This window comes from Ranitomeya variabilis, chromosome 2 (assembly GCF_051348905.1).
Source record: "Ranitomeya variabilis isolate aRanVar5 chromosome 2, aRanVar5.hap1, whole genome shotgun sequence".
Classification (NCBI taxonomy): domain Eukaryota; kingdom Metazoa; phylum Chordata; class Amphibia; order Anura; family Dendrobatidae; genus Ranitomeya; species Ranitomeya variabilis.
In genome coordinates, this window is record NC_135233.1 from 304,256,934 (window position 1) to 304,270,679 (window position 13,746).

The 13,746-nt window shown below is 45.7% G+C and overlaps 1 protein-coding gene across 1 annotated transcript in view; it reads left to right on the forward strand.

Annotated features, from left to right (window-relative positions):
- The window catches only part of NKAP (NFKB activating protein), a 38,742-nt gene extending 24,996 nt beyond the window's left edge, over positions 1 to 13,746 (forward strand). The window contains exons 7-9 of the mRNA XM_077285172.1: positions 8,586 to 8,664; positions 10,887 to 11,036; positions 13,292 to 13,746. Of these exons, the coding sequence (XP_077141287.1) occupies positions 8,586 to 8,664; positions 10,887 to 11,036; positions 13,292 to 13,466 (404 nt within the window). The 3' untranslated portion in view covers positions 13,467 to 13,746. The remainder of the gene's footprint in view (positions 1 to 8,585; positions 8,665 to 10,886; positions 11,037 to 13,291) is intronic.

A 13,746-nucleotide genomic window follows, 5' to 3' on the forward strand; every position in this document is an offset into this window, starting at 1 on the left:
AGGTACATACCGTACTGCAGAGTAGAAGGGGACACAAAAGGTCAGACGACACACAGAAGCGGCGTCTGCAGATGTATAAGCACAGTTCCGAGGGGAAATAGTGAGAGATGTAAAACGGTCCGTGGGTATGAGAAAAAGAAAAGGCTAGTAAATGGACCATACCTTATAGCTTATAGCTGAACCACACAGGAGCGATGCTGTGGGTGTAATAATATAGAGAGACAGAGGAGGGGTAAGATTACCTCCTCTAAGTGTGCAGGAAAGGGTGAACAGCGCGCTGGAGTGGGAATTACCTGTGGAGACTGTGGCTGGTTGTGGCGGGAGCAGACGCGGATTCCACCGCTGGTCTGCCCATATGGAGTGGAATCGCCGTTACATGGGGGTAGGGCGGGACTAAAGGTGCCTGTGAGCCAATAGGCGGCGATACCTAGAACCGGAAGTGACATCGCTCAGTGTTAGCCGCTTAGTGCAGCCGCTTGTGGAGCTGACGATCGTGGTGGGCGGAAGTGACGTCCGGTTGTCAGGGAAGCTAGGCGAAACACAGTCTCGGGTGACTAGAGATGGCGGTGCAGCAGTGCTGTAGTAAAGTTCATAAAGTCCTGCAGTACAGAAATGTTATGGTGGAACATGGAGGAGCGTACACGTGTGAAGTGTTTTTGATATCACTGGATATATGAGTCTGGAGTTGAAGTGCCCAAAGTAGAATATTTCAGTAGTAGGTGAACAGAATCCTTAGTGGTGGTGGTCCTAGATTCTATCCTTGTGCCATAAAACACGGTAGACATTGGTGAGCAGTGGGTTGGTCCGATGTGACAAGCAGAAATGAAATAGGTTTCAATACAAGCGATTCTAATGGCAAAAAAGGGAAAACAGAATTAGTAAACAGTAACTATACATTGCAATAGAGTATACACCAAACAATGGCTGGAGTCCTTATTAGTCTGTAGATAAAACCGTATTATGGAACAATCAGCAGGCGGCCTTCTACAAAAAAGAGGCTAAATCGTAGTCTCTATTGAGTCCCAACGGCTGAAGTGTCTCTAAGGTATGGATCCAGTATGCTTCCCGTCTTTTAAGACGGGCAATCCGGTCCCCACCCCTCCTAAATGGGGGAACATGCTCTATGACCTGGATCCATACCTTAGAGACACTTCAGCCGTTGGGACTCAATAGAGACTACGATTTAGCCTCTTTTTTGTAGAAGGCCGCCTGCTGATTGTTCCATAATACGGTTTTATCTACAGACTAATAAGGACTCCAGCCATTGTTTGGTGTATACTCTATTGCAATGTATAGTTACTGTTTACTAATTCTGTTTTCCCTTTTTTGCCATTAGAATCGCTTGTATTGAAACCTATTTCATTTCTGCTTGTCACATCGGACCAACCCACTGCTCACCAATGTCTACCGTGTTTTATGGCACAAGGATAGAATCTAGGACCACCACCACTAAGGATTCTGTTCACCTACTACTGAAATATTCTACTTTGGGCACTTCAACTCCAGACTCATATATCCAGTGATATCAAAAACACTTCACACGTGTACGCTCCTCCATGTTCCACCATAACATTTCTGTACTGCAGGACTTTATGAACTTTACTACAGCACTGCTGCACCGCCATCTCTAGTCACCCGAGACTGTGTTTCGCCTAGCTTCCCTGACAACCGGACGTCACTTCCGCCCACCACGATCGTCAGCTCCACAAGCGGCTGCACTAAGCGGCTAACACTGAGCGATGTCACTTCCGGTTCTAGGTATCGCCGCCTATTGGCTCACAGGCACCTTTAGTCCCGCCCTACCCCCATGTAACGGCGATTCCACTCCATATGGGCAGACCAGCGGTGGAATCCGCGTCTGCTCCCGCCACAACCAGCCACAGTCTCCACAGGTAATTCCCACTCCAGCGCGCTGTTCACCCTTTCCTGCACACTTAGAGGAGGTAATCTTACCCCTCCTCTGTCTCTCTATATTATTACACCCACAGCATCGCTCCTGTGTGGTTCAGCTATAAGCTATAAGGTATGGTCCATTTACTAGCCTTTTCTTTTTCTCATACCCACGGACCGTTTTACATCTCTCACTATTTCCCCTCGGAACTGTGCTTATACATCTGCAGACGCCGCTTCTGTGTGTCGTCTGACCTTTTGTGTCCCCTTCTACTCTGCAGTACGGTATGTACCTCTTCTCACTGTTTTACCACATGGGGGGATCCTCATCTCTTTATATAAGTGGAACGTTTTAGCCTAGATACTTGGGATCTCTCTTCAGCATATATTTCTATGATACGTTTGACCAATTGTTTGATATGGATGCTATAATTTTCTCCTCAGCATTTATGTATATACCTCTTTTTGTGTAAAAGGTTTTTTTACTTTTTTATGATTTCTGTTATATTTTCCACTTTTTGTTATGTTCCACATGTAGTTACTGACGAAGGTCCAGGTGTAGGACCGAAACGTTTACTGTGTACCACTACAATAAATCTCACTTTAAGGCATCAAGTTGAGTGCTAGGTTCTTTTTGATTATAGCCCTCCTGAATGGGCTTCCTCTGTGACAGTCCATGGCTTCTCTCTTCAAGGCCTCAGAATCCTTTTGCGATTCCTCTTCAAGCCGGGGCATCTCTTTACCCCTTGTAGAGGGTCCCTCAGCCGCACATGACTCGTTGTCAGGTTGGGGCCGGACGGCTACGCAGGGTACACATTCCTCTAGAAAACGTGCCCGTGACACCTCCCCACGGAACTCCGATGCCTCTTCATCCCCCTCACCAGGGGCTTACAGTGAACACGACTCAGAATACGAGTCCGATATGGCCCCAGACCCGGACTCCCCTGAGTTCCAGGAGTCCATTAATTCCCTCATCGAAGCGGTTAATCACGTTCTGAAGCTAGACGAAGAACCTGGTACTAACTAGGATCACCCAGTGTCCTTTAAATGAACAAAACGGCCTCACAAGTTTTTTGCAAATCATCCTGAGTTCACGGACATTAAGAGGCATAGAAATCGCCCAGATAAGCGCTTCACGGGCCTAAAGCCCCTAGAAGCAAGGTACCCTTTTGCACCTACTCTTAGGTAGGAATGGACTGAGTCCTCTCCAGTAGATCCACCCATATCGAGACTCGCTTCAAAGACTCTTCTATCTTTGGCGGACGGATCTTCTATTAAAAATCCCACGGAACGTCAGATTGACAACCTGGCCAGGTCGGTCTTCGAGGCCGCCGGAGCTACTCTATTCCCTTCTTTTGCCACCCTTCTTGGGTAGCTAGAGCTATGGTAGCCTGGGCCGAGGCCATAGTGAAATCCGATAGAGACAATAGCTTGCCTCCCGATGTGTCCAATCTTGCCTATCAGATTTCTCGAGCAGGAGATTATGTAGTTCATGCCTCCCTAGATGCAGCTAATTGTGCCGCACTTGCGGCCGCTAACGCCGTGACCATCAGGAGAGCATTGTGGCTCCGTGAATGGTGGGCAGGCTCCGCTTCAAAAAATCCTTGACTTCCCTGCCGTACCAGCACAGGCGCCTGTTCGGAGAAAAACTCGATCAGATAATCTCAGACGCTACCGGTGGAAAAAGCAAATTCCTTTCTCAGCGTAGGCCCGTTCGCCCCTTTCGGAACCAGTCCCAGGTTCGCTTCCGACCCTTTCGCGGTACCACAGGCTGGTCATCCTCAGCCACCCCAGCTAGCTCGTCTCGTCCCCCATGCAGAGGCAGGGGGTCGCAACCTTTTTTCAGACCTTCTAATTCCTGGAGAAACAGATCTCCCTGATCCAGGCCCAAAAGTGCCCCTTCCCGAAAATTCTCTTCTCAATGACTTCTGGCCGTGTCCGGTGGACACAGGAAGAATAGGCGGCCGTCTACTTTTGTTTTGCCAAGTATGGTTATTGGTCGTTCACGACCAGTGGGTCAGAGATCTCGTGTCTTCCGGATACAGGATCGACTTCATTTCCCCCCCTCCGACGCGCTTCTCTCGGTCTCGTCTTCCAAAGTCCAAGGCGCACGCAATCCCCTTTTACCAGGCCTTACAAGCCCTCCGCAACAGCGCAGTCATCGTTCCGGTTCTGCCCACAGAACGGTTCAAAGGCTTCTACTCGAACCTGTTCGTGGTCCCCAAGAAGCACTGAACCATTTGTCCCATTTTGGACCTGGAGCTGTTGAACAGATTCCTCTCAGTGCGCCATGTCAGGATGGAATCCCTAGGCTCTGTTGTCGCTTCTTTGGAAAAAGGGGAATACCTGGCGTCAATCGACATCAAAGACGCATATCTTCACATTCCAATCTTCAAAAGTCATCAAAGATTCCTGCGCTTTGCGGTCGGAGACTATGATTTTCAATTCACTGCTCTGCCCTTCGGGCTCGCCACCGCCCCAAGGGTATTCACAAGTCATGGCAGCCGTCATGTCTGTTCAACATTCCCAGGGCGTGGTGATTCTTCCATATCTGGACGATCTTCTCGTCAAAGGTCTGTCTTTTCGGGTCTGCGAAGAGAGCGTCACTGTCACCATTGACACTCTGTCTCGTCTAGGTTGGCTGGTGAACTTGGAGAAATCGTCTCCAGTTCCGTCCCAGCGAGTCCCCTTTTTGGGGATGATCTTGGACACTTCCCTAGGGTTGGTAATTCTCCCTCCGGAAAAGATTTCCTCTCTAATCCGGGGAGCCCAATTGCTAACTCTGGGCCGCTCTCACTCCCTGCGGTTTGCCATGTAGGTTCTCGGGAAAATGGTGGCCTCTATCGAGGCAGTGCCCTTTGCCAAATTTCACTTGCTGCCCCTGCAGCAGGCTCTGATCTCAGCATGGGACAAGAATCCAGCCTCCCTGGCTCGCCGCTTTCGCCTGGCACCCAGAATCAGGCGATCTCTCAGGTGGTGGACTGCAACGTCGTCCTTGGAGCCAGGAAGGTCCTTCCTCCCTGTTCACTGGCTGGTATTGACCACTGACGCCAGTCTCTCTTTCTCTCTCTCTCTCTTTCTCTTTCTCTTTCTTTCTCTCTCTTTCTCTTTCTCTCTCTTTCTCTCTCTTTTCTCCCTCCCAGGACATCCCCGTCCTTCTTACCTAAAGTCGTCTCGACTTTTTATCTGAATGAAGAAATTGTCCTGCCCTCGTTCTGTCCGGCTCCAGTCCATCGTACTGAGCAAGCCCTTCACACTCTGGACTTGGTGAGGGCTCTCCGAAAGTACATTTCCAGAACGGTGTCATTTCGCGAAGCTGATGCCCTTTTTGTGCTTCCGGATGGTCACAGAAAGGTTTTGCCTCCTCGAAGGCCATTCGTTCATCGATCCAAGAAGCTTACCGTATCAAAGGCCAGCCTATCCCCGCGGGGATTAAGGCACACTCCACTCGGTCAGTGGGGGCCTCTAGGGCCATTCGGCACCAGGCATCCGCACAGCAAGTGTGCAAGACTGCGACTTGGTCCAGTCTTCACACGTTCGCTAAACATTACAACATTCATGTTCAAGCCTCCTCAGATGCAGCCGTCGGCAGACAGATTCTGCAATCGTCAGTTTCGCATCTGTAGGCTTCATTTAATCACTTACTTCTTTAAGTATTGGGTGCGTGAGGTTTCACCTATGACGTTTTCCCACACAGGGACTGCTTTAGGACGTCCCATGGTCCTGTGTTCCCCAATGAAGCGAAGGAGCAACAGGGATTTTTGTGTACTCACCGTAAAATCCTTTTCTCCGAGCCAATCATTGGGGGACACAGCACCCACCTTTTTAGCCCGTTGGCTTGTAGTCTTTGTTGGTTTTGGCATATTGCAATTCTGTTTGTGAGCTCCTACTGCTTTGGCACCGAACTGGTTCACGAGAGAGCCAGCAGAGGGTGTATACTGCGGAGGAGGAGTTAACTTTTTTGTGTATTTGCTTAGTGTCCTCCTAGTGGCAGCCGCATAACACCCATCGTCCTGTGTCCTCCAATGATTGGCTCGGAGAAAAGGATTTTATGGTGAGTACACAAAAATCCCTGTTTTTTTATGATTCTTGATTTTTTTTTTTGTATTATTATTTCAAAGGGGATAAATAAAACAAATACTTTTATTTTCCTATGAAAATTACTCCAATGGAAGAGTGGGAAAAATACAGAAACGTCTCATTAGCACTCCGTACCAATCAGAAAGGATGTGTGCCGTCTGAAGTAAAAAGGGGAGATATTGTTTTTGGCTAAATGGGTGAGAAAAACATGTAGACAGAGGCAGATGTGGTATGAATACTGCAGATGTTGAGCTTTTATTTTTAGATGTGTCTCTCACTATTTGCTTTTATCAAACCTTAAAGGGAATCTGTCAGCAGGTTGGTTTTGCTATGTAATCTGACAGCAGCATGATGTAGTGACAGAGACCCTGATTCCACCGATGTATCATTTTACTTACTGGTGTAGCGGTTGTGATAGAATCACAGTTTTCTCTGTTGTAGATCTAGCAGTGCTCCACCACACACCACTGATTAATAATAATAATCTTTATTTTTATATAGCGCTAACATATTCCGTAGCGCTTTACAGTTTTGCACACATTATCATCGCTGTCCCCTATGGGGCTCACAGTCTAAATTCCCTATCAGCATGTCTTTGGAATGTGGGAGGAAATTGGAGAACCTGGAGGAAACCCACACAAACACGGGGATTGGCAGCTTTCTATGTACAATGTTTATTGTCAGTTGATAATCAGTTGTGGTTGGACTAGGAGACATGAGACACCTAATCCTGCAGTGATAATCTCTTGCTTATAAAACTCAAAAAAACTGCTGACCAATTTCCCTTTAGACCACCAACATAATTTTTGTATCCTTTTTTTTACAAACATTTTTACACTTTGATTCCTACTTTCATGTGTCAGCTGTTTCATTTCAGAAAGTAAATGGTTATGGAGTTATAATATGATTTTATCAAAGCTCCAGTGATGTAAAAAAACACTACTTTATTCATTAGAAAGTATAACCTCTAATTGACAGAAAGTAAATGTGTAGTTTTATGTTTGTCCGAAGTGTGAAAAATTCCAGTGAAAGGGTTAATAGGCCTGGGATTTCAATCAGGTATTTGAATAGTATTAGATATGTGAACTTGTTAAAGGGAACCTGTCACCTCCAAAATGGAAGTTAAGCTAAGCCCACCGGCATCAGGGGCTTATCTACAGCATTCTGTAATGCTGTAGATAAGCCCCCGATGTACCCTGAAAGATGAGAAAAAGAGGTTAGATTATACTCACCCAGGGGCGGTCCCGGTCCGATGGCTGTTGCGGTCCGGGACCTCCCATCTTCTTACGATGACGTCCTCTTCTTGTCTTCATGCTGTGGCTCCGGCGCAGGCGTACTTTGTCCTGTTGAGGGCAGAGCAAAGTACTGCAGTGCGCAGGCGCCGGGAAAGGTCAGAGAGGCCCAGCACCTGCACACTGCAGTACTTTGCTCTACCCTCAACAGGACAAAGTACGCCTGCGCGTGAGCCACGGCAGGAAGACAAGAAGAGGACGTCATCGTAAGAAGACGGGAGGACCCAGACCGGACCGCGACGCCCATCGGACCTGAACAGAACCGGGACCTCCCCTGGGTGAGTATAATCTAACCTCTTTTTCTTAAGGCCCCGTCTCACATAGCGAGATCGCTAGCGAGATCGCTGCTGAGTCACAAGTTTTGTGACGCAACAGCGACCTCCATAGCGATCTCGCTATGTGTGACACGTACCAGCGATCAGGCCCCTGCTGCGAGATCGCTGGTCGTGTCAGAATGGCCTGGACCTTTTTTTGGTCGTTGAGGCCCCGCTGACATCGCTGAATCGGTGTGTGTGACACCGATCCAGCGATGTCTTCACTGGTAACCAGGGTAAACATCGGGTTACTAAGCGCAGGGCCGCGCTTAGTAACCCGATGTTTACCCTGGTTACCAAAAAAAACAAACAGTACATACTCGCCTTTCGGTGTCCCTTGCCGTCTGCTTCCTGCTCTCACTGACTCCCGGCCGTACAGTGAGAAGTGAGAGCGCAGCAGTGACGTCACCGCTGCGCTCTGCTCTCACAGTACGGCGGCTCAGTCAGAGCAGGAAGCAGACGGCAAGGGACCTGGACACCGAAAGGCGAGTATGTAGTGTTTGTTTTTTTTGGTAACCAGGGTAAACATCGGGTTACTAAGCGCGGCCCTGCGCTTAGTAACCCGATGTTTACCCTGGTTACCCGGGTGCTGCAGGGGGACTTCGGCATCGTTGAAGACAGTTTCAACGATGCCGAAGTCGTTCCCCTGATCGTTGGTCGCTGGGGAGAGCGGTCTGTGTGACAGCTCCCCAGCGACCACACAGCGACTTACCAACGATCACGGCCAGGTCATATCGCTGGTCGTGATCGTTGGTAAATCGCTTAGTGAGACGGGGCCTTTACCTTGCAGGTTACATCTGGGGCTTATCTACAGCATTACAGAATGCTATAGATAAGCCCCTGATGATGGTGGGCTTGGCTCATCTTCCATTTTGGGGGTGACAGGTTCCCTTTAATAAATGTATATGGTTTATGTTGCTTATTGGCAGATGCAAGGCAACTTTTGTTTTTAAGTATCATATAAGGCAGATGTTAAAATATTTATTTGAATATATTTATTTTTCTACAGAGGTTAACATTGATGATGTGGATTTTGTTGGGCCCGAAGCTCCAATAACACACTTATCTCAAGATGATAAACCATTAAAGTAAGTCTACACTTTCTTTATTAAAGGTTTATTTCCACAATGGCAGTATTTTTTGTAAAGTATTTGCATCATCATTATTATTATTATACAATAGTATCCCAAAATAAAGTTGTGGGGTTTTTTCCCCTTGTACCTTTTGTGTCATGTTCACCTCCTACTTTCACTGTGAATCCAGTTTCAGATAGGTGAATGGGAGGTCCAATTCTTCCTGCTAAAACTACATTTCCTAGCATTACACTGCTCTTCTTCAGTGCTGCAGGCCCCTCTCTCTGCTCTTGTGTGCTTTCTGATAGAGATGGATCTCAGTGTGGCTAACTTTTATTTATATGGATGAGGGCACCATTAATAGTTGAGAACGTAAATTGATGCGGTCAGCAGCACTCCTCCATCCCTGGGATTCAATGTCTAAAAAAACAAGGAATCCCACTTGGTATCAGGTCCACAGTCAAAAAGCAGTAGATAGCGTCCAAACTGGTGGTACTAGAAAAAAAGACGTGTTTTATTATGTCAATTACATCACAGCTATGTTTTGACCTGTCATATGTCTTTATCACGTTGTTCATGTAACTGTGACCCACTATTTGATTTTCGGCAGCACGGTGGCTCTGTGGTTAGCACTGCAGCCTTGCAGTGCTGAGATCCTGGGTTCAAATCCCACCAAGGACAACATCTGCAAGGGGTTTGTATGTTCTCCCTGTGTTTGCGTGGGTTTCCTCCCACACTCCGAAGACATACTGATAGGGGAGCAACTTTCACACGGCGCCGTACATGCACTGCACATGCGCCAGATACGGACACGCCACCGGCCTGTGATCACCACATGTGTATCTACACTTTTACTGGCCAGCTCGCTATATGTGTGTGTGTGTGTGTGTGTGTGTGTGTGTATATATATATATATATATATATATATATATATGTGTATATATATATATATATATATATATATATATATATATATATATATATATATATATATATATATATATATATATATATATACTTCTACCCCCCTCTCCAACACACGCCTACTGATGAAGTGACCATACAAAACGTGCGTTGGGGCGGTGGGAGTGACTCCACTATACTCTGTTTTCCTGTGTAAGTCAGCGGAACTTTGCACTATATGCACTTTCCTCTGCTTCTGATTACCGGAAGTTTAAATCTATACTTAACTATATGGACATTTCCTAGGATTTAATTAGGGTAAAATGTGACTTGGTCTCCTGTGACTAATATATGGCATTGCAGCCTCTGATATTATATTTGCATATTCTATATGGTTATTTTAAATTATTTACCAAATAAAAGAAAAAAGATTTTTACTGTACTTATACTTGCTGCTATCAGTGGGATCTTTAGCATTGCTGAAGTGGGCACCAACCCAGTTGTCACATGTATTATTGCAAAGGGTCATTGGCTGCAAATAGAACTACTGGAAGACAGATCCTGTGGTAATGGAGGATTCAGCGAGCCATAGCGGGGGTCACATTAGAGTGTATTTCTTTAAATCAGTGCAGATTTAAAATAGGTTGAATTTGGCACGTGTGGTTAATTCTGTATGTACAGAAAACGAAGGCCACATTATGATTTTTGGAATAACCCTCTAAGGGTATGTGCCCACAACGTCTTTCTGTCGGGTTCCACTCCAGAACCCACCTGTAAAAGCGCTATCTAAACACTCAGAAGATTGAACATATGCATTTCCAAGTAGAAACCACTTGCTCTTTATATGATCAGTCTTTTGATTGTCTTTAACCACTTAAGGTTTTCAATAACGCCCAGCAGCTAAAGGAAATGATCTGACAAATGCTCAGTCGTTTTCCGCTATGAAGACAGTCCATACTTCTGAAGAGTCTTCCTCCTGAAACATCTGGTGGGTTCCCCCCATGAAAAAGACGCTGTGTGCACATATTCTTAGTTAAAGATTGAATGACTTTTTTTGTTATGGTTTTTGCATGAAAGTATATTAAAAATAATGTTCCATATTTCTACTTCCCATATCTAAATATTTGTTTTGCACCCACTTTCTGGAACTGTCTGACGCCCTGCAGCATTATAACAAGGTGGTCCAAGGGTTGAGGAGATTCTGTCCATATAGAAGTCTGTGTGCCGCTACATTTGCTAATGTCAACAGATCTTTTCATTCTACATATACAAAAAAAAACTATTAACGGGAATGGTCATACTTTATCTTTTCTGTTGTATTCCTTTTTAAACAGTTATGGTCACGCTTTGCTACCCGGTGAGGGTGCAGCCATGGCAGAATATGTGAAGGCCGGTAAGCGTATACCCAGGAGAGGTGAAATTGGCCTGACAAGTGATGAAATTGCTTCTTTTGAGGTGTCTGGCTATGTAATGAGTGGCAGCAGGTATGTATCTATATTCATGCTCTAAAGCTTGGGAGACACTGTAGTATTGATGATCTCATTGCAACATTACAGGAAACAGGGATATGTAGTTTGAAGCAAACTAATATGTTTTGATTTTATGGCACATGCTGGCCCCTTTCCAATTCTATGTGCCATGAAGTATAGCGATATATCAGGGTGTGATCAAACTGCTGCTAGGATGCTATAGGGCTTGTGGATATTCTCATTTTGATATTTTTAGTTTATACAGTAAATCAACAAATTAAAATACTATATGAAAAACAATATGCTATGTCCGATGGGATCCAGGGCATGCACAGATGAACCTGAGGCAGGTACACTTGGCTTCAAAGTGTAGCGCCACCCATTGTTGCCTTTTGTTTTTAAGAGGAATATACTGTGATGTGACTTATCCTTTTATCCAGGGACGTGCGTCAAAACAGCTAATGATACCCAAGACACAAAGTGGTATAAAAGCTTTGAAAAGTCACAAATTATTTGAGCAACACAAAGTTGTTTAGAAGTTTTGCAACTTTGGGGGGTTTCACACCAGTTTGATCAGTTTCACCAAAATGAGCAAAGCTGAGAATGGGGCCGGGCATCACATGGAAGAGAAGCGACTTCAGTCACCAAATGGGTAGCATTTATGGTGTGGTGCACAAAGACGTACCCCACTCAGAAGAGGAGCCAAATTCTTTAAGTGGCGTGTGCCTCTTGTACTCCATCAAGACTGGAGTAGTGCGAGCGTGCGCTATGCCAGTCTTGATAAAACTGCCCCTATGTAGGTATAGATCGCCACTGTCACAGACTTCTGTTTTCTATAGATGGAACACCTGTATGACAGGTCAGAGTTTGCCATATTGGATACTTGCTGTATTGGAGAAATTTATATGATAGGAAACACTTCAAAAATATTTTGTCTCCACTTATATGAATGCACACATTTTCAAAATATACTGATGTATATTTCTGTGTGTTTTCAAAATGCCTTTATATAAAGAGGACCTTTCACTGGATGTTTTAACTTAAATGGAGTACCTCCTCCAAGTTTGTGCTGCTCCACTGATTCTAGAACAGTTTTTCTTTTTCTTCTGTGATCCTCTGTTCCAAAGTTATGGTCCCCATGTAATAATGAGGCAAATTTCCCTTTCATCCAACGGGGCGTACATCACAGTGCTCGGGGGCATTTGCTTTTTTTCTTCTGATGCCGGCCAATCAAAACACTGCTGCGCCCGCCGAGAGGATACGAGTCATACACCCATTTGGTTGAAGGGAGAATTTACTTCTTTATTACTGGGGGCATAACCTTGAACAAAGGGGAAGAGAAGAATCGGTGGAGTACCATCAATTAGAGCAGATACTGTCACGACTCAGCTGTCGGGTGACCCGGGACCACTAGCGGGCGTTCTAGCTCGCCCTATTCCCCAGGATACTTCTGAAGGTGCAGATGCTGGGGCCGCCACCCTTGCCTTATCTCCAGAGTTAGGCCGGAGACACACTGGTGCGAGATACGGCCGAGTCTCGCTGGTTAAAAGCAAGCTGTGGCACCGGCACTCCGGAGCGGAGCGTGCAGCTGCATAGCAATACATGGAGCCGCACGCTCCGCTCCGGAGTGCCGGTGCCACAGCTTGCTTTTAACCACCGAGACTCGGCCGTATCTCGCACCAGTGTCTCTCCGGCCTTAGCCCTTCGTCTGTACTCTTCCCGTACCCAGAGAAGAGGGGCGCTACTGTGCACCGCAGTACTCCAACCTGACAAACAAAGGTACACAAACAAGGGGGTAACTGAAAATACCAGGCATACAAATATTCACTCACATATAACAGAGGAATGCATCGGGGAGAGAAGGATGGGGAAAAACCAAAGTAAGAGGAGGGAAGGGAATTACCAGACTTACAAACCAGGCAACAGTCACAGATAACATCTCCTCCTAAGCCATGCCAGGACCCAGATTATATAGGAGTGGCTAACCAAGCTCAGCTGAGAGCTGCTACTCCCAGAGTTTCCAACATGGCAGATTAACCCCTGTTCTCCCAAAATAAATAAACACAATTAAAAAGAAGGAAAAGTGCTTCTTCTCAGCTCAGAAGTAGGAGCAGTCGGACACTGCGGTCTTCTGGCTCCTCTGTTACAGTAACCCCGTGACAGATACTCAGTTTAAGTTAAAAAATAATCCGGTGAAAGGTCCCTTTTAAGAAAATCTTGTAACGCTTTGATTTGTTCTGAACTGACATGTCATTGTTTTTGTTTTTAAGACATCGCCGTATGGAGGCTGTCCGTCTGCGTAAGGAGAACCAGATTTACAGTGCCGATGAGAAGAGGGCCCTGGCTTCCTTCAACCAAGAAGAGAGACGCAAGAGAGAAAACAAGATCTTGTCAAGTTTCAGGGAGATGGTTTACAGAAAAACCAAGGGGAAGGAGGACAAATAAGACAACTTTTACAGTATTTTGTTGTACTTGGGGTCTATTTCTGAGCTTATCAAGAAAACCCAGAGGATATTTTGTTTTTTGGGGGTGTTTTTTTTTTTTGTTTTTTTTTTTTCAAATAAGAACTTCTTAAATTCCTTGTAAATACCTAGAGTCACACACGGCACAATAATTACAATCTTCTGTCTTCTAAGAAGCTTTTTGTTCAGATTTAGTATGGGAAACCACGGTCTGTTATGTTTTTAAATAACTTATTAAAAAACTGAAATATTTTGTGATCCTA